A 23,146-nucleotide genomic window follows, 5' to 3' on the forward strand; every position below is an offset into this window, starting at 1 on the left:
CTTATTATGACTTATATTATTTTACATTGAGAAAAAAAAATAAAATTATATTTTAAAGAAAGCTCTAAATAGATTTTAAGTTAAAATTGTATTATTTTCAAAATGTATTCAATTTTTTTTTTGGTTCAAATCAATAAAGAAACATTAAAATAATTTATTTTCTCGTTTCAAGCTTCTTTTTGAAGGAAAAAAGGAAATGAAAAGTAAGTAAAAATGTCATTTTTTTAGTTGTAGTGTACTTTTTATTTGATAATAATTTTAGTCATAGTCAATATAATTCATAACGATCGATAGTTTGTAAAAAGTTTTTAAATATTTAAATGTAAAAATTAACTTTTCTTTAAATGTTTTAAGCATAAAATTATTTTTGAAAATTAAAAAATTTTAACAGCTGAATTTTAACTTATTTTTAAATTTTTTACTTAATTTTACATTTTTTTTTTATAAAAATTAAAATTATATAAAATAATCAAAAAAGTGAAAGTAAAATACAAATTTCAAGTCAAAAAGTTTAAAATTATTTTTCTATTTTTTTTTTTTTTGTTTTTTAAAATAAGAACTTTTTACTAATTTCTATTTTATTTTTTTTTTTAATTTAATTTAATAAATTCCTAGAATTTTATTGAATTTATTTATAATTTAATAATTTTATAATTTAATATTATAATAAATTATAATTTTAATAAATTCTTTATTAATTTAATTTAATAAATTCATAGAAGGAGAATTATAAAAAATTAAAATTATATTAAAATTAAATTAAAATAAATAATTAAATTAAATTAAATAAATTTAAAATTAAAATTTTTAATAAAATCTTAAAATAAGTTTGTAGAATTAGGTATTTAAAATAATTTGATAGGAATCTAATTTTCTCACAAATTCCTGTCAATTTTACAAAAAAAAAAAAAAGAATAAAAATTTCTAAAAATATCAATTTTAACAATTTTTTATTTTTTTGCAAAAAAATCATCTTTAAAACTATTTTAAAAATATTTTTATAATTAATTTAATTAATAAATTAAAAATTAAATAAAAATTAATTTTTAGACTTAAAACAAACATTTTTACTCATAATTTTATTTTTTTTTTTTTGTAAAATTGACAAAAATTTGTAAAAAAAAATTTTTTTTTAAACATTTATAATTTTTAACATTAAAAAATTTAAATTTTAACAAAAAAAAATAAAAAATCCAGCTGTAAAATTTTTTTAACTATCAAAATAATTTCATGCCCTTTTTTAGAACCTTAACAATAATATATGAAAAAACTACTTTGAACAATATTTAAATATAATTCATAAAAAGTAAATATCATCACTTCACAGCTCAAAGCTTAATTTTAAGTAATTTCATTAAATTTAAGTTTAACATTTTTTTTTGTTTCGTGAGGAAGGAAAGCCTTTAGTTTTTTTTTATTTTCAAATTTTTTGAGGGAAAACCATTTTTTTTCGATATAAGTTCGTTCAGGTTTTTATATTTTTAATTTTTTTTTCATAAGAAGGTAGAAAGGTAGAAGAAGCTAGACAACACCAACAAACTAACTAATGATCAAAAATTTGTAAGAAGTTTTTTTTTGTTTAGGTACTACTCTTTATAAGAGTCTTGATTGTTTATCTAACTTTTTTTTTCTTTTTTTTATAATTTTTCTTTCGACTAACAACAATTCTATTCTAAAATATATTTTTTCGTTCCTTCATAATTTTGTTTCGTTAACTTTACATGTGATTTTTGTATTTTTTGGGTTGAAAATTAAGTTAAAAATGGAAGCGCGACACTGATTGGGAAAGTTTTCATTTTTATTTTCACTTAACTACCTGTAGTAAGTTACTTTTATCGTATTTTAATAAATATATATATTTTTTCTTTAAAATAGTAACAAAGCTTCGTGTTTAAATATTCTTTAATTAAAAAGACAACATCGCTATAGACACTTTTTAACACACAACACTTCTAAAAATTTACGTTTTTTGCTATGGAATGGTAAGTTTCGATAATATTTTGTGATTCAATTCATAGATTATTGTTATTTTTCATAATTTTCATGTTTTTCTGGTTGGTACGGGTTGCGATGCATGACAATTTGCATCTCAATTGGGCTTTTTTTGGTGTTTTTTAAAACTTTATTGCTTCTCCTCGTAGTTTTTTGCATTTTTAAGACATTTTACTTCAAATGTCTTTTCATTTCCTTGTTTTGTTCGTGCATTGCTAACTCGGCACGTTCTGATTTCGCCAAAAGTGAGTCCAAAACGTCGATTTGTCGCCCAACTTTATGTCCAATATCACGAACGGAGCGTTTTGGAGTCCCATTATCGGTTGAAGCTTCACCACTGGCAGTTGCTTCGTCGTGATTTTCAGGTTCAGAAGCACCTTCTGCTGCTGGAGCTTGTTCCTCGTTCACATTTGAAGCCGATCCCATGGGACGAAATTTCATCAAACTTGTTAATCCGCCACAAACGACCTGAAAAATGATGAAATTTAATATTTTTCATGGAAATTTTAAAGAAAAGTACCTTAAATTTCGTGTTGAGTTTCTTTTGTGTGTTCGCTAAAATACTGTTAAGCTCGTCAAGTTTGCCGGAAGTGCCTTGTAGTGTTTCGTCGGACTGTGCAATTTCCTGAAAAATGTTTCCTTGTAAGTTTTTCTAACAAAATATTGATTTTTCGCTACTTACAGCATTTTCAGCAATATCTTGTTCTTCTTGCATCTGTTCAAAACGCTCTTTTTGGTTTTTTTCCCATGTTTCACGGTCTGGCGGAGCTACTCCAAGCAATTCAGCTCGCTCTAACTCGTACTCGTAAGTGCCTTCTGCCATTTTTTAATTAAATTTTTCCTTTTTGCAGCTCAAAATCCTTAATTAAGGAAATTTTTTATCACTTTATCACAAAATTATGGCACAACCTGAAGTCAAAAAGTCTTCTAAAGTCCTTTTTACTGGATGTCACTACTTAATTTTTCAAAAAAGGGACACTATTTACGTCTTGGGTAGGAGGAAAATGGGGAAAATGATGAAAATTCATCCTCGTAAAGTCATAAAATTGCCTTTTTGCTAATTCAATCCCGTTTTCTTGATTCAAGCTTCCCATCCAAGGCTTTTGTGCAAGTCCAGCTCTCAAGATAAACAAAAATAAATAGAAAAATTGAGCAACGAGAAGCAAAACATTCTTGTTTTCCTTGATTTTTCGTGGAAAAATGTCCTTTTAACACCAAAAAACCGTGTGATAAATCGCCCAAAGCTCTTCTGTTGCCATAAAACTATAAAAAATCATGCAGAAAACAGTACTCATATCGATATTTCTCGTAAATTTGTGTCTTTCAAATGCCGACGTGGAGCTGCAAACCAAAATCAGTCGCAATGAACGAAGTCCCGCAGTAATTAGTGCTTCGTCGAGTCCCAAACGTCTCATTGACGAGCCAGTTTGCGCTATTTTACGCACTTTTTGCTCCAACACGTTGCTGGAAGTGGATGACTTTTACACGCTCGAGTGCGTACAAAGCCTAAAAAATGACCAAAAAGACCAACTAAGTGACGAATGTCAAACAATTATTTGGAATCACATTCACGAGCTGGTCGAAGATAAAAATGTCTACAGATTACTGCAAAAAAGTTGCAGCAAAGACATGGAAAAATTATCGCAATGCAAACCCACGGACGAATCGGGAAGACTTTTGGGATGTCTTTTGGCGAAAAAGGAGGAAATTCATGGCGCCGATTGCAAAGCTTTTGTTCAAAGATTAGAACTTGTGGCATTTTCGGACTTTAAATTGATCGCTTCGTTCGCGCAAAGTTGTCGCGAAGACGTGGAACGAACAGCTTGTGGTCGCGTTGGTGCAGATGGCAATCAATGGTCACAAGGCGAAACGATTGCTTGCCTGCAAAATCATCTTCAGGCGAACGGAGATGCTCAGGGATTGAGCGCCGATTGCAAACAAAGCATTTTACGACTTTCGGAGATGCAAGCTGAAAGTTTCAAACTCGATTGGAAGCTGTACAAGGCTTGTTTGCAAGATGCCACGACATTTTGTCCCGAAGTGAAGCCCGGAAATGGCGATGTTTACAAATGTCTTTCGATTCATCGCAACGACGATAAGATGTCGCTTCATTGCCAACAGGAATTAACTCGTCGCGAGAAACTTTTGGCTCAGGATTACAAAATGTCACGTGGTTTAGCGAAGTCTTGTAAGGATGACATTCGCATTAATAAATGTCGCCGCGGCGTTTCTGAAGACAAAAACGTTCGTCTCGCCCAAATTTTGTTGTGTCTCGAGAGCGCATACAAAAATAACACAAAATTGACGCCAGAATGTCTCGCCGAGATGCACGAACATCGCAAACTTTTGATGGTTGATTATCATTTGACGCCGGAACTGCTTGATGGATGCGCCCCCGACATTGAAACTTTTTGCAAAGACTTGACCGGAGCTAAAACAATTCATTGCCTGATGGAACACGCTCGACCAAAGAAGAAAACGGAAATTCGTGTGACCCCAAAATGCCAAAGAGCAATAGAATTTTTGGTAAAAGTCGCGGATGTTGGCGAAGATTGGCGCGTTGATCCAATTTTAAGGATGTCCTGCAAGGCAGTTGTTGATGTGGCATGTCGCGATACACAAGGCGGCGATGCGAGAGTCATGTCTTGCTTGATGGAAAAGCTCGGAACGAATTACATGACGGAAGATTGTGAAGCGGCACTGTTGCAAATTCAATATTTCGTCGCCCGAGACTTCAAACTGGATCCGCAGCTGTATCGGGCATGCAAAGATGACGCCGTTAAATTTTGTAAAGCGAAAAAAGCGTGGAATACGGAAGATGATATGGATCCTGAAAGAGGTCCTTTGATCCTGCCATGTCTACATCGGTATGCCTATCAAGCGGATAAGGCGATGCAATTGAAGCCACATTGTTTCCAAGAAGTTAAACGAGTTATGAGACAACGGGCGACCAGTGTCGACCTGATTCCCGAAGTAGAAGACGAATGTTTGTCAGATTTGGCGTTATATTGCTTCGATAAGACCCACAAAGGTGAGGAAATGCAATGTTTGCAAGATAGTCTCGATCGTTTGAGTGATCGTTGCAAAGAAGCTGTCAATCGTTATACCGAAGACGAAGCCGGGCATGTCGAACTGAACCCCATCATCATGTCCGTGTGCAAAGTTGCGATGGAAAAACACTGTGAACACATCCTAACCACCGGCAAAGACGAAGGCGAGATGATGGAATGCCTAATTTCGCACAAAAATGACCCGGATCTCCGTGCTGACCTGAAATGTCGCGCCGCAATCGAACATTTTCAGATAATTTCGCTGAAAAATTACCATTTTACGTACAAATTCAAGGAAGCATGTCGTCCCCATGTGAATCGCTATTGTCCCAATAGCATGACAAAATATGACGTCGTCTCGTGTTTGAGTGAAGTTATGCGAAATGACACGATCAGCGGTAGTCGTCATACAATTCCGAAGGAATGTCGACAACAAGTGCGTGCCCAGCTGTATCAACAACGCGAAAATATCAACTTTGATCCGAAATTGAAGACTTATTGCGCCAAAGAGATGCAAGATTTGTGCCAAAATGTCGTACCGGGGGCGGGACAAGTGCTGGAATGTCTTCAAACGCATCATCAAAAGCTTGGGCCCATGTGTCGACATGCCTTGTTTCCCATTAAAAAGTCAGAAATGTCGGATAGCTCCACGGATTACACCCTGATGACCACTTGCAAGGAAATGTTGAACCAATTTTGTCATGATGCGGATCCGGGAAAATATCTCGATTGTCTGAAGCATCACAGGGACGAACCAAATTTCGATAATGACTGTCACGTGGTCGTCGTTAATCGCATGATCGAGCAAAATACGGATTTTCGCTTCAATCCGGCACTGCATAAGGCTTGCAAGAATAATATTGCGAATTTTTGCGCCTCTGTCATCGCCAAATCCAAAAAAGACGAGGAACTCAACGGAAAAGTCGTCGATTGTCTCAAAACGAAATTCAGGGAAGGCAAGTTGAATACGGAATGTGAGAAGCAAATGACGGAATTGTTGCATGAACAAGCTTTAAATTACAAATTGAACCCGTTGCTGCAAAGTGTGTGCAAAAATGAGATTGAACAAGTTTGTGTGCCGAAAGATGACAAGGTCGAGGATCACGGCGAAATTGAAGAATGTCTCAAAAATATGTTTATGCAGGGAAAAATCATCACGGGCGAGTGTAAAGTTGAGGTAGCGACACTGATACAAGAAGCCAAAGCTGACATTCATGTCGATCCGATTCTGCAAAGGTCGTGCACCGTTGATCTCTTGAAATATTGCTCGAATGTCAAAAGTGGAAATGGAAGAAGTAAGATTTTTTTTAATTCTTTTTTTTTAACAAAAATTTATTTTTTTTTTTTTTAGTGTTAAAATGCCTTCAAGTAATCTTCGAACAACGAGCAGAAACCCTTGAAGAAGACTGTCGACAAAAACTTAAAGAGCGCATGGAAATGTTTCGAAATGCGGCAATTGTAAATTTTAATTTTTTTCAAAAAAAATATTTTTTTTAACAATTTTTTTAATTTTTTAGGTGATTCCCCAAGCCGAAAGTCTCAGTGATCTGTACTCACAAGTTGTGACGTCGCCGTCCAAACATTATTTCATGATTGTTTTGCTGACATTCGTGGGCATCATCTTCATATTCGGACTATTTTGTGGAAGAGTGACGCAAAGAAGTCTTGCACTTAAAAATAAATAGATTTGTAGGGAATTTAAGTTAAACTACGGCCAGAAAATTTAAAAAACTTAGAAAAAGCCTTTTTTAATATAAATATTTACCTAATCAAAGTATATGTTAAGTCATTGTCTCCAAAAAAAAAAAAACTAAAATTAAAAGAATAAAATGATATTTTATGAAAAAGTAGAAAATTGAAGTGTTTTTTGTTTATCGTCAAAAATATTTTTAGTTCTAAAAATGAATTTTTCAGTTTTAAAAAAAAATTCAGCTTTTGAACTTTAAAAATTATTCATCGAAATGAATTTTTAACTCTTTAAAAAAATTAGCTTTTAAAATAATTTTTTTTTCTAAAATACCTATTAATCGAATTAATTTTAAATTTTTTTTTGTCTGAAATTTTAAAAAATTAATTTATCTTTTTATTTGAAAAAATAATTATCATCATAAAATTTAGATGAAAAAAAATAGTTCAATTAATTAAATTTTTAAAAATCTAATTTTTAAATTTTTTTGAAAATTTCAACTAAAATATTAATTCAATTTTTTATTTTTTTTTTAATTTTTATCTTTTTTTAAAATCTAAATTTTTTTATGAACTTTTAACTGAAATTTTTCGATTTTGAAATAATATTTTTAGTCTTAACACAATTTTTAACTAAAGTTTTGAAATTTTTTTTTTATTATTTGAAGCGCAATTTTAAGGTAAAAATCGATTTTATCTCTAAATAAAATTCTTAACTTTTAATGTGTAAAATTTTAGACATTTTAAATGATTTTTTATTTTTAAATAAATTTTTAGCTCTTATAAAAAATTTTAGATTTTACAATGAACACTATACATTAAAAAAAAAATAATTCTTTAAATGTTGATTTTTTAAAGCTTTTTTAAAAAATATTAGCTCTTCAAAAAAATTCTTTGCTTTTAAAATGAATTTATCTCTTGAAGTAACGTTTTTATACGCTTTTTGAAATTTTTTAATAAAAAAAATTAGTTTAAGACATTAAGGAATTATTTAATAATTTAATTCTCAAACAAACTTGTTGTCATAAAATTTGAGTTATTTAAAAAAAATTTTTTTTTAAAATTCTCAAAAATTATATTTTTTTTTATATAAAACCACATGACCAAATTCAAATCTCCCGCAAAACTCAACAATTCACATTTCCATACGCCTTTTCCATAATATTTGAGGAGTTCCGCGCCGTATTGTTTATTAAAATTCTCCAAATTGCATCAAAATCGCAGACTTTGTCGGAGTAAATTAATTCACCAAATAAATAATGTTCCTTGTAGGTTTGACCGGAGGCATTTCCACGGGAAAAAGCACAATTTCCAAGCTCTTTCGCGACAACGGAGTGCCCGTAATCGATGCTGATATCATTGCAAGACAAGGTAAGAAATCTCTCTTCATGACATAACTTTTTTTTTCAAAAGTTAACTACACCTACGGAACTCCGCTCGTACGCGCGTTGATTAATAATGAGGAAAGGATTAATAAAAAAAAAATTCTTGACGTTATCAATGATGCAACTTTTAAAGAATTTCGTAATTTTTCTCTTCTTTTTTAGTCGTTGAGCCCGGAAAAAAGGCCTGGAAAAAGATAAAAAAGGAATTCGGCGACGGAGTTTTCAAAGAAAATGGAGAATTGGATCGTGATGCGTTGGGAAAACTAATTTTTGATGATATCGAGAAACGGCGGAAGTTGAACGACATCACGCATCCCGAAATTCATTGTACCATTTACAAGGAAGTTGTCAGATATTTCTTCTTAGGACACAATTTTATCGTGCTAGACCTGCCATTGCTCTTCGAAACGGGAGTTATGCTCAATTATTTGCACAAAATTATCACCGTTACATGGTAATTCCTCAAATTTACCCAAATTTCTTTTAAAAAAATAATTTTATTTTGAATTTTCAGCGAAGAGGACATCCAACTCACAAGACTGATGGACCGCAACAAGTTATCCGAATCAGATGCCAAGAAACGCATCGCATCCCAGATGCCGCTGGAACGAAAATGCGAACAAAGCAACTTTGTCATCGAGAATTCCGGCAGTACGAAAGACGCCGAAGAGCAATTTTACAAAATTTTGAATATCTTGTCGGAAAGCAATCAGCATTGGAAGATTCGTGGAATTCTTCTCGCAACTACCGCTTTACTTTTTAGCGGAATCGCATGGCTGTTGAACTACAAATACAAGTTTTTGGGCGCCGCAAGTCAAACGTCGTAAATGCAGCACAAAAATTTATTCCAAAATTATTCCCCCAATTTATTTTATTTTTTTGAATAGGGTTTAAGAAGCTTTTTTTTGTTTATTGAAGTTTTTTGATAGTCAGTTAAGTGCCAGAAATGAAATGAGGCAAGGTGCATTTATATATGGAGTTTAATAGATTTTTAGGTTTAGCATTTGTTGTTTTTCTTCTGCTTTTACAATTATTTAAGGATCGCACGAATCAGACCTCAAAATTTTTCGTACTATAAAAATAAAAATTTTTGACGGCAATTTAATGTTTTTTTCTTTACTTTCCTTGAAATAATTTTTTTAATTCCAAACTAAATTTTCAATTCTTGAAATAAAATTTTTCGTTTTCGAAAAAAAATTTTTCAACTTTGAAATGAATTTTTAGCTCTTGAAATAATTTTTTTTCATCTCGAAATGAATTTTCAGCTTTCGAAAAAAAATTTTGGATTTCGAAATGAATTTTTAGCTCTTGAAATAATTTTTTTATATTTCGAAATGAATTTTTAGCTCTCAAAAAAAAATTTTTCTATTTCGAAATGAATTTTTAGCTCTTGAAATAATTTTTTTATATTTCGAAATGAATTTTTAGCTCTCGAAAAAAATTTTTTTTTGATTTCGAAATGAATTTTTAGCTCTTGAAATAAAAATTTTTCTATTTCGAAATGAATTTTTCAGTTCTCGAAAAAAAATTTTTCGATTTCGAAATAAATTTTTAGCTCTCGAAATTTTTTTTTTGATTTCGAAATGAATTTTTAGCTCTTGAAATGAAATTTTTCGATTTCGAAATGAATTTTTAACTCTTGAAATGAAATTTTTCGATTTCGAAATGAATTTTTAGCTCTCGAAAAAATTTTTTTAGCTTTGAAATTTTATTTCGAAATGAATTTCGAAATGAATTTTTATTCTCGAAAAAAAAAATATTTTTTTTCGCTCTTAGTTACATACTGAGGATACAGATGGCGCTCTAAATTTCGAAATGAATGTTTTGGGGCGAAGTTTTAGAATGTGCATTGGGGCTCAAGGTTTTAGAATGTGCAAGGTTTTAGAAAAGGTTTTTTTTAGGGCGAGGTATTTCGAAATGAATTTTTAGCTCTCAGAAATTTTTTTTGGGGCAAAGTTTTAGAATTTCGAAATGAATTTTTAGTCTTAGAAAAATTTTTTTCAGAATTGAAATGTGCATTTTTAGAATGTGCATTGGGGGTGCATTGGGGCGAGGTTTCAGAATGTGCATTGGGGCGAGGTTTTAGAATGTGCATTGGGGCGAGGTTTTAGAATGTGCATTGGGGCGAGGTTTTAGAATGTGCATTGGGGCGCGGTTTCAGAATGTGCATTGGGGCGAGGTTTTAGAATGTGCATTGGGGCGCGGTTTCAGAATGTGCATTGAGGCAAGGTTTTAGAAATAGAAGCTTTAGAATGTTCGAGAATGTTCGAGAAACTCCATAGAATTTCCAGAAAATGAATTTTTCGAAACTTCATAGAATGTTCGAAACTCAATAGAATGTTCTCGAAAATAGAATCAATTTTTCATAGAATGTTTCGAAAATGAAATTAGAATTCGAGAAACTTCATAGAAGCTTTGAAAACCTCATAACATTTTTTTCTAAAATTATAAAATGAATTTTTAAAAAAAAAATATTTTAACAAGAAAGTTGAAAATAAACGAAAGTTTTTAAAAATTTAAGCAAAAGAAAAAAGCATGAGAGGCCAAAGCTTTACGTAATTAAAATAAAATTGTTGGTCTCGAATGTCTTTTTCTTTTGCTTAAATTTTTAAAAACTTTCGTTTATTTTCAACTTTTTAGGGCCCTAAATAAAAAAGCATCTTGTTAAAATATTTTTTTTTTATAATTTTTTATTTGATTTTGAAATGAATTTTTAACTCTCGAAATAATTTTTTTCTATTTCGAAATGAATTTTTAGCTCTTGAAATAATTTTTTTCTATTTCGAAATGAATTTTTAGCTCTCGATTTTTTTTTTTTTTTTGATTTCGAAATAAATTTTTAGCTCTTGAAATAAAATTTTTCTATTTCGAAATGCATTTATAGCTCTCAAAAAAAAATTTTTCTATTTTGAAATGAATTTTTAACTCTCGAAATATTTTTTTTCTATTTCGAAATGCATTTTTAGCTCTCAAAAAAAATTTTTTCTATTTCGAAATGAATTTTTCAGTTCTCGAAAAAAAAATTTTCGATTTCGAAATGAATTTTTAGCTCTTGAAATGAAATTTTTCTATTTTGAAATGAATTTTTAGCTCTTGAAAAGAAATTTTTCGAAATTAATTTTTAGCTCTAAAAAAAAATTTTCGATTTCGAAATTAATTTTCAGCTCTTGAAATGAAATTCTCGTTTAAAAACTGAGCAAATTTTAATTTGAAACTAAAAAAAAAACAAATTTTTTGAAAATTTAATATTTATTCAGTACAAAATCTCAATTCACAACAAATTCCTCCACTTGGAATGTCTCCGACTTAATTTTATTTCCCTTCGCGTCAGTATCTGTTACTTCAATAACGATATTCGAACTCGCCTTTGCCGGTTTCAAGTACTTTTTCATCATATCGAAGTCTTCAATGCGCTTTACGGGGCTCGCCGCATCCTGTTTCGCTTGTTTTTCCTTGTCCTGTTGCGACATTATCTGTTTCGTGACTTCCAAAGACTCCAATCGCATCGATTGGAACTTGAAAAATCCATCTTCGTCTTGAACGAAACGAAAACGCAAGTGTCCCGGCGGATATTGGTAGTTATGAGCAGCAATCAAGTGTCTCGAAAGTCGTTTTCCGTAGTTGAAAGTCTTATCACAGATATGGCACTTGTAGATTTTCGACGTCATTTCGCCGTGTTGTTGCTCCTCGTGCTTTTGCAAGGAAGCTAAATAGCGACATTTGTATTTGCAACCGACAACGGGGCATTTGAGGGCGTATTCCTTGTCATGGGTACGAAGATGCGTTTCGAGATCGCGTTTTGTCACGGATTTGTGATCGCATTTGTCGCACGTAAAAGGTCTTTCGGCGATGTGTCGATACCGAATGTGCTTGGCAAGTTGAGATTTGGAAGCGCAACTCATGTCACAAAGTGTGCATTTGTAGTAATTGACGTGCGCTTTCATATGGACGAGCAAATATTTTTCCGTGGGGAAGCAACGGAAGCATTGCGAGCATTCGTACTGTCCTTCCATTTGTCGCGTCAAGTGATTTACCATTTTGTACTTTGTCACGAAGGATGCCCCGCAATTGTAACAAGCGATTGCCTTTTCTCCCGTATGTTTGACGCAATGCGCTTGCATGTGAATCTTTTGTTTGTACTTTTTGTCGCAATTGAACCATTTACAAGCAATTTCCTCCGTGGCTTTTACGAGTGCCGTTGGATATGCCAGCAAAATATGATACGCGACATGATCAAAAAAGTTCTGAATCGACACAAAAGTCTCTTGACATCCGTCCCAATGACAAAAATAATCTGTCGTCACTTCAGGAATCACATTTCGACTCTCGGAGCTCATTTTACAAACAGGCAACTTCACCGTGTTGCATAAATCCGCGCCTTCAGTCTTAATTCTCGTGTGATAGGCATGAAAACACAAGTGTCGCCGAAGAGATTTTCCATCGGGAGCTTCAAATTTACACAAACTCCATTTACAATTGAGATCTAAAATGAAAATTTTAATTTTTTTCGAAGAAAAATCACGAAAAAACTCACCTTCCGCTTCTTCAGATTCATTTAATTCAACAATATGTGAGTTTATATGCTCCAAATACTTCTTGATTTCGACAAATTCTTGGGTACATCCGTTCCATTCGCATTCCAACATCATTTTTGCCGTGTCTCGAGGCCCATTTGGATTTAATTTTGGCAACTTGCGAAAGGAACATTCGTAATTTGCGGGATTTTCGTTGTAATCGTCCTGTGGTTCGACGTCGTCATCATCCGAAGGCAATTCTTCGACAGTTGCGTGATCAAATTCAGCTTTAGGGACCTTTTTCAGGTCAAAAATCCAGTCTTTGCATTTCTCTTGAATCTCTTGAGGGACTTTAAAGGGGACTTTTTTGCGTCCTTTTGTCTTTTTCTTCTTCTTCGGTGTCGATTTTTTCACTTGTTTCGCGGAAATTCGTATCTTTGGAGCCATTTCATGAGATTTTCAAGGAGATTCTTCACGAAAAACGTAAGAAAATTGAGAAAATTTAAGGAGATTTCATTTTTTGTTGACAAAGTTGCATAAAAGGCGCCCAATTTTGTTTGCTAATTCAGAAATATATTCAATTTCGCACTGGGTTGTCGCCATTTTATGAGGATTTCAGCGAATCACAGAGTGGGAATCAAAAATTCAGTGTTCTGATTGGATTTCAACTCAAGGCAGATGATTTTTAGCCAATCAGCGTGAAGCAGAAAAGTTTTGAGTCCCATTGTGAAATCAAAAATCTTCCTTTCTGCCTCGTTATTCAGGTATGAGGACGTCAAGTATTAATTTTCCTCAAATTTTATCGAAAATTGGTCACAAAATTGCCCGTAAATGGCGTGAAAATGCGTTTCAGAGAGAGAATTTTGCATTTTCGGTGAAGTTACGTCGCGTAACGTGCGATTTGTGCCCGAATTTCGGATAAAAATACGAACCACGCTTACAAACACAAAACCTCCGTATAACTCATGCTCTTTCCATTCACAGAAACCATGGCACCACGGTATGAACTCTGTGTCGGTCTCAACAAGGGACACAAAACCACCAAAATCAAGCAGTTGCAGTACAAGGGAGAACACAAAGTCAAGGGTGTTCGTCCTCAACGTTTGAAGAATGTGAGTAATTCCCGTCAAAAAGACAAAAATTAACCTAAATTTTCGTGACTTGTCCCGTACGAATGATGAAACATCCACTAATCCATTCACAGACTCTGCATAATTGGGCCACTGAACTGCTATGGGCTAATATTCTTTTAGTCTAATGGCAGCGAAGGGTTTCATGGTGCGGTTTATGGTTAAAAATGGCTCTGATATCCCCAAAATTCACAAAAAATCTTGTCGCGATATGAATTTTAAACGTAAATTAATGAATTTTTTACTTTTTTTTGCAGATCCAAACCAAACACACAAAATTCGTGCGTGATTTGGTCCGTGAAGTCGTTGGGCATGCCCCATATGAACGCCGTACCATGGAGTTGTTGAAAGTTTCCAAGGATAAGCGTGCTCTTAAATTCTTGAAACGTCGCTTGGGCACACACATCCGTGCCAAGAGAAAGCGTGAGGAATTGGGTAACATCTTGGCTCATATGCGTAAAGCTGCCCACAAGTAAATGGACATTCACAACATGAATTCAACAAAAAATTTCTTTCGGAAAACTTGATTACGAACAAGATCAGTAATAAAACAAGATGAAGATTATCTATAAATCTTAAAAAATGCATTTTTTCTTTGTTTCTCTTTGTTTTTGATTGATTTTTTTCCTCACAGAATAATTATTAGGAAGTATCTCTTCTAAAAATAAAAATAAAAAGAATCAAAATAGCTTTTAAACTTGATATTTTATTAATTTTGGAAATTTTTTCTCCCAAAAAATTATTTTATGAAGGTTTCTTAAAATTTATCAAAAGATCTCTGAAAAGGTAATTTTTTTTTCATTTTTACCTGCTTCTTAACGAAGTTGCTTTTAAAAAAATATTTTAATTTTTTTTAAAGAGCTCATTTTTTCATAACTTATCGATTTTTAACTTTTTCTTTCAATTTTTTAACTTGAAAAATATATTTTAAATTTTTTTTCTTTAAAATTTGTCATTTTCGTATCGATTTTTGTATTTTATCATATTTTTATCTCCCGTAAAATTAATTTAAGAATTTTTTTTGAATTTGTCTCTAACAAAAAAAATATAAAAAAAGCTCGAATTTTGAGATGATTTTTAACCTTAAATTTTTCACAGTTTTTTGTAATATTTTTTTTTTAATTAATTTTTTTTTATTAATTTTTTGAAATTTTTTTTTATAAAAAAAAAATTTCTTTTCATAAAAAAATATTTCTTTTCATAAAAAATTTTTTTCATAAAAAAAATTTTCCCTTAAAATTTATTTGCAATTCATGAGAAAGCTAAATTTTTTATCCTTCATAAAATTTTCTTTTGAAATATTTTTTTTTTTAATCAATGAAAAATTTCTTAGAAGGACAAATTCGTGATTTTTATGGAAAAATAAAACATTTTATCAACCACTGACTAATATTTTCACGTGATGTTGATCATTCAATACTCTTTTAGCGAAAAATTGATTAATATTTCGACAAAATTTGAAGATTTATAGAAAAAATTTTGCTTGGGGAGTTCAAATGACAAAATTTCTTTTAAAAATTCTCGAGATTTTTTTTTTACAAAATCCATTTTTGAATAAAGATCTTAAGAAAATGAGAAAAACTTATGAAATTAAAACAAATTTTTAGGATTTTTTAAGTTTTTGTGTAGTTTTTTAATAAACGCCCTTAAATTTTACATTCATTTATTGTTTCAAGTAAATGGTTTAACGTTTACTTCTTCTTGGGCTTCTTTGTGGCTGGAGCTTCTGCCTTCTTTGCGGGGGCAGCTTTTGAGGGAGCTGGTTTGGCGGCTTCTTTCTTTGCGGGTGCAGCAGCCTTCTTGGGTGCCTCAACCTTCTTAGTTTCAACCTTCTTTTCCACCTTGGCGGGAGCCTTGGCGTCTTTCTTTCCCTTAACGTCGTCCTTCTTGGCCTTCTTGTCGTCAACCTTCTTGGGTGCGGGCTCCTTCTTCTCAACCTTTGGTTTGCGTTCCTTCTTCTCGACGGAACCGGTTGAGCTCTTGGAGTCGCGCATCGACGACAAACGACTGCGGCGACGCAATTTCTCCTCCTTGCGACGTTGCACAATCAACTTGGCGTATTCGGCTTCGGATTCCTTGCGTGCCTCGACGCGGTGCTTCTTGAGGGCCAAACGGTGTCTCTTGCGTTGCAAAACGACGGGCGTGATCAATCGTTGGATCTTGGGGGCCTTGACACGTGCCTTCTTGCCATCTTTCTCGGGCAAGGGACGCTTGACGACATATTGTCGGACGTCGTCTTCCTTCGAGAGATTGAAGAGTTTGCGGATGTTGCTGGCACGCTTGGGACCCAAACGACGGGGAACTTGGGTGTCGGTCAAGCCGGCGATGTCTTGTTCGCCCTTCTTGACGATGATCAAGGCGAGAGCTGACAAGTTGGCGTCGACGATGCATCCGCGCACAGACTTGCGACGACGTTCGCCGGTACGACGGGGACGATAGCAGGAATGTCCCTTCTTCAACAACAAACGAACACGAGCTGTAATTCAATTTTCATCATTAATTTTCTCAATTTTACAGAAAAACTCGAGAAAAAAGACACTTACTGTTGGTCAAGACACCTTGTTTCATGGGGAAACCTTGCTTGTCGTTTCCGCCAGCAATGCGGAAGACGTATCCCTTCCATTCGTCGCCCAGGGAATCGGCTTCGACCTCAGCGGACATACGTTTGTCATAGAACAAGCGCAATTTGTGCTCATCTACGATTTCAAAAGTTTTTTGAGCGCCCGTTACGGGATATGAAACGTTCAACTGCAAGAGAAAAAAGACAAAATTTTAATTTGGAATCCATTTTTCCCTGTACACACATCGTCGTCGTGCTCGTGAAATGTCAATCCGAACACCATGTGGCAAGCACCGAGTCTTTTTGCTGTTTTTTCGCCCAAAACCTCCGTTTCAGCGACACTTTCGAGCAGATCCACATTCCGGATGACCTTATTTCACATTTTAAGCACTTTTGGGACGCGAAGATGCGGTAATTTATGGAAAAAACGAGGAAAATACCTTCATTTTGATGTCAGTTTGTTAACATCAACTTGCGAAAAGAAAGAGGTAAGCGGCTGGATTTCTCATTTCGAAATGAGGTTAGGAGATTGGATTTCTCATTTCGAGATGGGGTTTTTAAAAAGTGATCGTTGACGAATTTAATTTAATTAATTAATATAAATAATTCAATGATGTAATTAGTGATTTAAATTATATTATTCATTGAAAAATATTTTTTTTTAATTCTAATAATTTTATTTAAATTTAAAATAAAATAAAATTTTAATTATTTTTTAATAGTTTCTTTTTAATTCATTTATATTTTTTAAATTATTAAATAAAAAATAATTTAATTAATAATTAAATTAAATTTAATAAAATAATTAAATCTAATAAAAATTTTAAGATTTATGTAAAATTATTTTTTATATAATAGTATGTATATATATAATGAGGAGCAAAAATCGTACTTTTTTTTCAAGTCAATTTTCAACCAACTTTTGATGGGTTTCAAAGCTAAAAGTTAATAAAATTCATTCTAAAGTTGATTTCCATTGATATCTGATCGATTTTTGATCAAATAAAAAAAAGTACGATTTTATCATATGAGGAGCAAAAATCGTACTTTTTTTTCAAGTCACTTTTCAACCAACTTTTGATGGGTTTCAAAGCCAAAATTAAATAAATATGCATTCTAAAGTTGATTTCCATTGATATCTGATCGATTTTTGATGAAATAAAAAAAAGTACGATTTTATCATATGAGGAGCAAAAATCGTACTTTTTTTTTCAAGTCAATTTTCAACCAACTTTTGATGGGTTTCAAAGCTAAAAGTTAATAAATATTCATTCTAAAGTTGATTTCCATTGATATCTGATCGATTTTTGATGAAATAAAAAAAAGTACGATTTTATCATATGAGGAGCAAAAATCGTACTTTTTTTTTCAAGTCAATTTTCAACCAACTTTTGATGGGTTTCAAAGCTAAAAGTTAATAAATATTCATTCTAAAGTTGATTTCCATTGATATCTGATCGATTTTTGATGAAATAAAAAAAAGTACGATTTTATCATATGAGGAGCAAAAATCGTACTTTTTTTCTCAAGTCAATTTTCAACCAACTTTTGATGGGTTTCAAAGCTAAAAGTTAATAAATATGCATTCTAAAGTTGATTTCCATTGATATCTGATCGATTTTTGATGAAATAAAAAAAAGTACGATTTTATCATATGAGGAGCAAAAATCGTACTTTTTTTCTCAAGTCAATTTTCAACCAACTTTTGATGGGTTTCAAAGCTAAAATTTAATAAATATTCATTCTAAAGTTGATTTCCATTGATATCTGATCGATTTTTGATGAAATAAAAAAAAGTACGATTTTACCATATGAGGAGCAAAAATCGTACTTTTTTTCTCAAGTCAATTTTCAACCAACTTTTGATGGGTTTCAAAGCTAAAAGTTAATAAATATTCATTCTAAAGTTGATTTCCATTGATATCTGATCGATTTTTGATGAAATAAAAAAAGTACGATTTTATCATATGAGGAGCAAAAATCGTACTTTTTTTCTCAAGTCAATTTTCAACCAACTTTTGATGGGTTTCAAAGCTAAAAGTTAATAAATATGCATTCTAAAGTTGATTTCCATTGATATCTGATCGATTTTTGATGAAATAAAAAAAAGTACGATTTTATCATATGAGGAGCAAAAATCGTACTTTTTTTCTCAAGTCAATTTTCAACCAACTTTTGATGGGTTTCAAAGCCAAAATTAAATAAATATGCATTCTAAAGTTAATTTCCATTGATATCTGATCGATTTTTGATGAAATAAAAAAAAGTACGATTTTATCATATGAGGAGCAAAAATCGTACTTTTTTTTCAAGTCAATTTTCAACCAACTTTTGATGGGTTTCAAAGTAAAAATTAAATAAATTATTTCATTGATATCTGATCGATTTTTTCAAATATTTACAAATATGGGTTTCAAAGCTAAAAGTTAATAAATATGCATTCTAAAGTTGATTTCCATTGATATCTGATCGATTTTTGGTCAAATAGAAAAAAGTACGATTTTATCATATGAGGAGAAAAAAGTACGATTTTATCATATTTTTGATGAAATAGAAAAAAGTACGATTTTATCATATGAGGATCAAAAACTCTTTTATTTTGTTTGTAATTTTATTTGTAAGACACAAGAATAGAAACATAACTTTGCACAGAGGATCGACACGTGACACAAGAAATTTTTTACGTATAATTAAAGTCCATTTTAAGCTTCTTTTTTAAATAATTTGACTTTTTCATCTGCATGTAACATAAATATTCATCATTTAACAGTCAAAGCATCATCAACATTATTTTTATATTTTATTTTATTTTTTTACCTAACTTTTCGCTTTATTTAGTCCTTTCTAATTATTATTATTAATTTGTAACATATTTATTTTTATTTTTTATGAATATTTTGGGATAAATTTATTAAAAAGTGATAGTTGACTCTTGACTTGTACAAACTCTAGCTACTTCTCTACCTAAAAAGTAGTCAAGTCAGTGATTTTTTTATTCTCTAAATATTTATTAGTAAGGTAGGGTTAAGTCTTTTATCAATTTTCTTCTCTCAAACGGTTTTTGATTCACTTTTTTTGCAAGAAAATTAATAAATTTGATAGATTTAATGTTAATTTTTGGACGTTTAGTGTTTTTTCATCAAATTCAGCTTTTTTATGCTCTATTAATCGTGTCTTGATGACTTTTCTCGTATTTTTCTCGTTATTTTTTTTAGTATCTTTGTCTGAAAGCAGATCCAACAGTTTGTCCAATGGCTTCATTGGTGGCATTTTGCACCGTTTGATTGCGCCAAAACTCGCTTTGGAACTCTTGTTGGGCCTTTGCCATACTCGTAGTGCCGCTTGCACGATAAATCATGTGAACTTTTCCCAACATGATGGCATTGGCGGCTGCAGCACACGCAAAGCCCGATGCGATAAGCAGCAAAAAGATGCCCGCAAAAATGCCTCCTGCTGTGCCATCAAATTGCGACAATGCCATAATGAAGCCGCAATGTCCCCCGTCGTTCGGTCCGAGTGCTTGGATGCATGTGACGATGAATTGGAAAAAGAAAACAAGGAAAAAGACCATAAAGTTGAAGCTGGAATCTTTTTGGAATGCTTTGTAGATGGGGCGATACCTGTGTGTGTGTATGATAAATTTGTCGTTATCAGTTGTTTTTCTTTGAGGAGTGATAAGATAAGAAATTTTTGACTCACCAGCACAAGAATGACGATGGGACGAAAATTATACTGTAGAAGATGCTTAGGCCAAAGGTTGCGAAATGCCCTCCGTTGAAAATGACAATCAAGCCTCCCAATATGTTGACCATGAGTAACAGCACGTAAACTGAAAAATTCAAATAAAAATAATTCGGCATTTTCAATTGTTTTCAATTGATTTAAATTTTTTTAATTTTATTTGTAAGACACAAGAATAGAAACATAACTTTGCACAGAGGATCGACACGTGACACAAGAAATTTTTACGTATAATTAAAGTCCATTTAAGCTTCTTTTTTTAAATAATTTGACTTTTTCATCTGCATGTAACATAAATATTCATCATTTAACAGTCAAAGCATCATCAACATTATTTTTATAAATTTTTTTTTTTACCTAAATTTAGTCCTTTCTAATTATTATTATTAATTTGTAACAATTTATTTTTATTTTTTTTGAATATTTTGGGATAAATTTATTAAAAAGTGAAACTCTTGACTTTACAAACTCTAGCTACTTCTCTACCTAAAAAGTAGTCAAGTCAGTGATTTTTTTATTCTCTAAATATTTATTAATAAGGTAGGGTTAAGTCTTTTATCAATTTTCTTCTCTCAAACGGGTTTTTGATTCACTTTTTGCAAGAAAATTAATAAATTTGATAGATTTAATGTTAATTTTTGGACGTTTAGTGTTTTTTCATCAAATTCAGCTTTTTTATGCTCTATTAATCGTGTCTTGATGACTTTTCTCGATATTTTTTTTTAGTATCTTTGTCTAAAAAAACAGTTTGTCCAATGGCTTCATTGGTGGCATTTTGCACCGTTTGATTGCGCCAAAAATGGAACTCTTGTTGGGCCTTTGCCATACTCGTAGTGCCGCTTGCACGATAAATCATGTGAACTTTTCCCAACATAATGGCGTTAGCAGCTGCTGCACACGCAAAGCCCGATGCGATAAGCAGCAAAAAGATGCCCGCAAAAATGCCTCCTGCTGTGCCATCAAATTGCGACAAAATGTCCCCCGTCGTTCGGTCCGAGTGCTTGGATGCATGTGACGATGAATTGGAAAAAGAAAACAAGGAAAAAGACCATAAAGTTGAAGCTGGAATCTTTTTGGAATGCTTTATAGATGGGGCGATACCTGTGTGTGTATGATAAATTTGTCGTTATCAGTTGTTTTTCTTTGAGCAGTGATAAGATAAGAAATTTTTGACTCACCAGCACAAGAATGACGATGGGACGAAAATTATACTGTAGAAGATGCTTAGGCCAAAGGTTGCGAAATGCCCTCCGTTGAAAATGACAATCAAGCCTCCCAATATGTTGACCATGAGTAACAGCACGTAAACTGAAAAAAAAATTATTTAAATATTTTTGTTTTTTTTTAATATTTTTTTATGAGAAAAGGTGAAAAAACTTAAAAATTTTAAAGAAATTTAATTTTTTTACTAAATTTTTTTTAAAAATTATTTTTTTTTTGACTGTTTAAAAAATTTTTTTGAGAATTTTTTTTTAAAATTTTAACAATTTAAAAATTCAGAATTTTAAAATTAAAAAAATTTTAAAAAATAAATTTTAAAAAAAATTCGAAAAAAATTAAAATTTTCAAAAATTTGAAAAAAATTAAAAATTAAATTAAAAAATTAAAAAAAAATTTAACTTTTAAATAAAAATAATTTTAAATACGATTTTAAAAAATTAATTATTTTTATAATTTTTTAAAAAAATTTTTTAAATAATTTTTCAACTTTTTAATTTTAAAAATAAATAAAATTTTTAAAAAATTTTTTTTAGGCAAAAAAATTAAAAATAAAAATTTCTTTTAATTAAAAAATAAAATTTAAAAAAAAAATAAATAAAAAGTAAAAAAATTAAAAACTTACAAATCCATAGTCGATATAAATTCGTGACAATTTTCTGAAATTCCGTGGGTATATCCAATTGAATGTCATGATAGAAACACGGTTGGAGCCCGCAACATGCAGCTGGAAGCGGAGGCCAATTATTAGGACGTGCCTGAGATGTATTGTTGCGCAGTTCTTGTTCTCTTCTCTCCAGCTCTTGAGCTTTGCGTTCTAATTCTTCTTGACGTCGCTGCAATTTACAAGAAAAAAAAAGTTATTTTTTTGACCTGACCTTCTTATCACTTTAGTTGCATATAAAAAAAAATAGAAAACACACAAAAGTAACGAAAGAAAAAAAAATAAAAAGTGGAGCAAAAACACCCATAAATAAACAACAATGACTCACCCTCAATTCCTGCCGATTTGAATTTTTTTAGGAATGCGATATTTTTTTGGACAAAAGCACATATTTGAAGCACATTAGTATTGATGACGTCAAGTAAGTAATAAAAAATTCATTTATATTTACCTGTAACTCGGCTGTGGATATTTGGGTTACAGCTGCTGGATCACTGACTTGAGTCGTGGATTGTGTGCTCGGTGCCATCACAGCGGGCCCATTATTTTGTGACATCGTCGTGCTTGCATTTTGCTCGAACGGTTGGTAGTTTTCTAAGGAATTTTGGTTCGCTGCTGTGCTTTGCGCCACTCTCTGAATTGAGGGATCTACAAAATAAAAGCCACGAAAAATAATCAAAAACTCGTTAAAAAGTTAGAAAATGTCGAATTTTACCTGCAAAAGGATCGGCGATTATCGGTTCCCCGAATGGATTATCCTCGAAGTTGCTCATGATACACCCTTCAGTCGGCTAAGACGTGAAAAAAGCAGAAAAAAATAACACATAAGCAATTTTAGATGAGAAAAAAACTAAATCTTTGCAAAACACTCGGAACGTCTTATCACAGCGCCTTTTGTTTTGATAACAAGACAAGCGGAAAGTCATTCAACACTAATTAATGGATCGATTTTTGCAACATATTGCGAGAAAATACAAAAATTCCGTCAGACTTGGAAGTGAATTGTATTCCTCCCTGTTTTTCCGACGCTTTTTCCTCGAAATTTACTATTTTTCGCGCATTACCTTCACTCAATACGGCTCGTGTTGTGCTTTTTCCGGGTATTTTTCACCAAATTTTCGCAGGAAATGTCCTAAATTTCCTTGAAATCTCACGAAATTCTGTGACGATGATTAATCTATTTTGGTTACTCGAATAATGAGACGA

General features: G+C 31.8%; 7 protein-coding genes across 7 annotated transcripts; 3 read left to right on the forward strand and 4 right to left on the reverse strand.

Annotated features, from left to right (window-relative positions):
- Positions 1 to 1,662: 1,662 nt before the first annotated feature.
- LOC134827168 (uncharacterized) lies at positions 1,663 to 2,973 on the reverse strand. Its single transcript, XM_063839738.1, has 3 exons — positions 2,675 to 2,973; positions 2,513 to 2,617; positions 1,663 to 2,460 (listed from the first exon to the last, which is right to left on the reverse strand). The coding sequence occupies exons 1-3, from the start codon at positions 2,813 to 2,815 to the stop codon at positions 2,164 to 2,166; spliced, it is 543 nt and encodes a 180-aa protein (XP_063695808.1). The 5' UTR covers positions 2,816 to 2,973; the 3' UTR covers positions 1,663 to 2,163.
- A 181-nt stretch (positions 2,974 to 3,154) lies between these two features.
- LOC134826963 (Golgi apparatus protein 1) lies at positions 3,155 to 6,884 on the forward strand. The gene is made up of 3 exons (XM_063839478.1): positions 3,155 to 6,337; positions 6,394 to 6,500; positions 6,560 to 6,884. Exons 1-3 carry the CDS (start codon positions 3,268 to 3,270, stop codon positions 6,725 to 6,727), a joined length of 3,345 nt encoding a protein of 1,114 aa, XP_063695548.1. The 5' UTR covers positions 3,155 to 3,267; the 3' UTR covers positions 6,728 to 6,884.
- A 1,035-nt stretch (positions 6,885 to 7,919) lies between these two features.
- LOC134836895 (dephospho-CoA kinase domain-containing protein) lies at positions 7,920 to 9,213 on the forward strand. The gene is made up of 3 exons (XM_063852167.1): positions 7,920 to 8,099; positions 8,276 to 8,567; positions 8,628 to 9,213. The coding sequence occupies exons 1-3, from the start codon at positions 7,988 to 7,990 to the stop codon at positions 8,938 to 8,940; spliced, it is 717 nt and encodes a 238-aa protein (XP_063708237.1). The 5' UTR covers positions 7,920 to 7,987; the 3' UTR covers positions 8,941 to 9,213.
- A 2,158-nt stretch (positions 9,214 to 11,371) lies between these two features.
- Positions 11,372 to 13,153, reverse strand: LOC134838012 (histone H4 transcription factor). The gene is made up of 2 exons (XM_063853445.1): positions 12,648 to 13,153; positions 11,372 to 12,596 (listed from the first exon to the last, which is right to left on the reverse strand). The coding sequence occupies exons 1-2, from the start codon at positions 13,072 to 13,074 to the stop codon at positions 11,380 to 11,382; spliced, it is 1,644 nt and encodes a 547-aa protein (XP_063709515.1). The 5' UTR covers positions 13,075 to 13,153; the 3' UTR covers positions 11,372 to 11,379.
- Positions 13,154 to 13,580: 427 nt separating this feature from the next.
- Positions 13,581 to 14,254, forward strand: LOC134826967 (large ribosomal subunit protein eL36). The gene is made up of 2 exons (XM_063839482.1): positions 13,581 to 13,739; positions 14,015 to 14,254. Exons 1-2 carry the CDS (start codon positions 13,593 to 13,595, stop codon positions 14,231 to 14,233), a joined length of 366 nt encoding a protein of 121 aa, XP_063695552.1. The 5' UTR covers positions 13,581 to 13,592; the 3' UTR covers positions 14,234 to 14,254.
- Positions 14,255 to 15,357: 1,103 nt separating this feature from the next.
- Positions 15,358 to 16,823, reverse strand: LOC134836809 (small ribosomal subunit protein eS6). The gene is made up of 3 exons (XM_063852044.1): positions 16,758 to 16,823; positions 16,301 to 16,505; positions 15,358 to 16,233 (listed from the first exon to the last, which is right to left on the reverse strand). Exons 1-3 carry the CDS (start codon positions 16,761 to 16,763, stop codon positions 15,449 to 15,451), a joined length of 996 nt encoding a protein of 331 aa, XP_063708114.1. The 5' UTR covers positions 16,764 to 16,823; the 3' UTR covers positions 15,358 to 15,448.
- Positions 16,824 to 18,904: 2,081 nt separating this feature from the next.
- Positions 18,905 to 23,136, reverse strand: LOC134837546 (secretory carrier-associated membrane protein 1). The gene is made up of 6 exons (XM_063852931.1): positions 23,005 to 23,136; positions 22,656 to 22,731; positions 22,392 to 22,588; positions 21,902 to 22,112; positions 21,237 to 21,366; positions 18,905 to 19,937 (listed from the first exon to the last, which is right to left on the reverse strand). The coding sequence occupies exons 2-6, from the start codon at positions 22,711 to 22,713 to the stop codon at positions 19,529 to 19,531; spliced, it is 1,005 nt and encodes a 334-aa protein (XP_063709001.1). The 5' UTR covers positions 22,714 to 22,731; positions 23,005 to 23,136; the 3' UTR covers positions 18,905 to 19,528.
- Positions 23,137 to 23,146: the final 10 nt, after the last annotated feature.

This window comes from Culicoides brevitarsis, chromosome 1 (assembly GCF_036172545.1).
Source record: "Culicoides brevitarsis isolate CSIRO-B50_1 chromosome 1, AGI_CSIRO_Cbre_v1, whole genome shotgun sequence".
Lineage (NCBI taxonomy): Eukaryota > Metazoa > Arthropoda > Insecta > Diptera > Ceratopogonidae > Culicoides > Culicoides brevitarsis.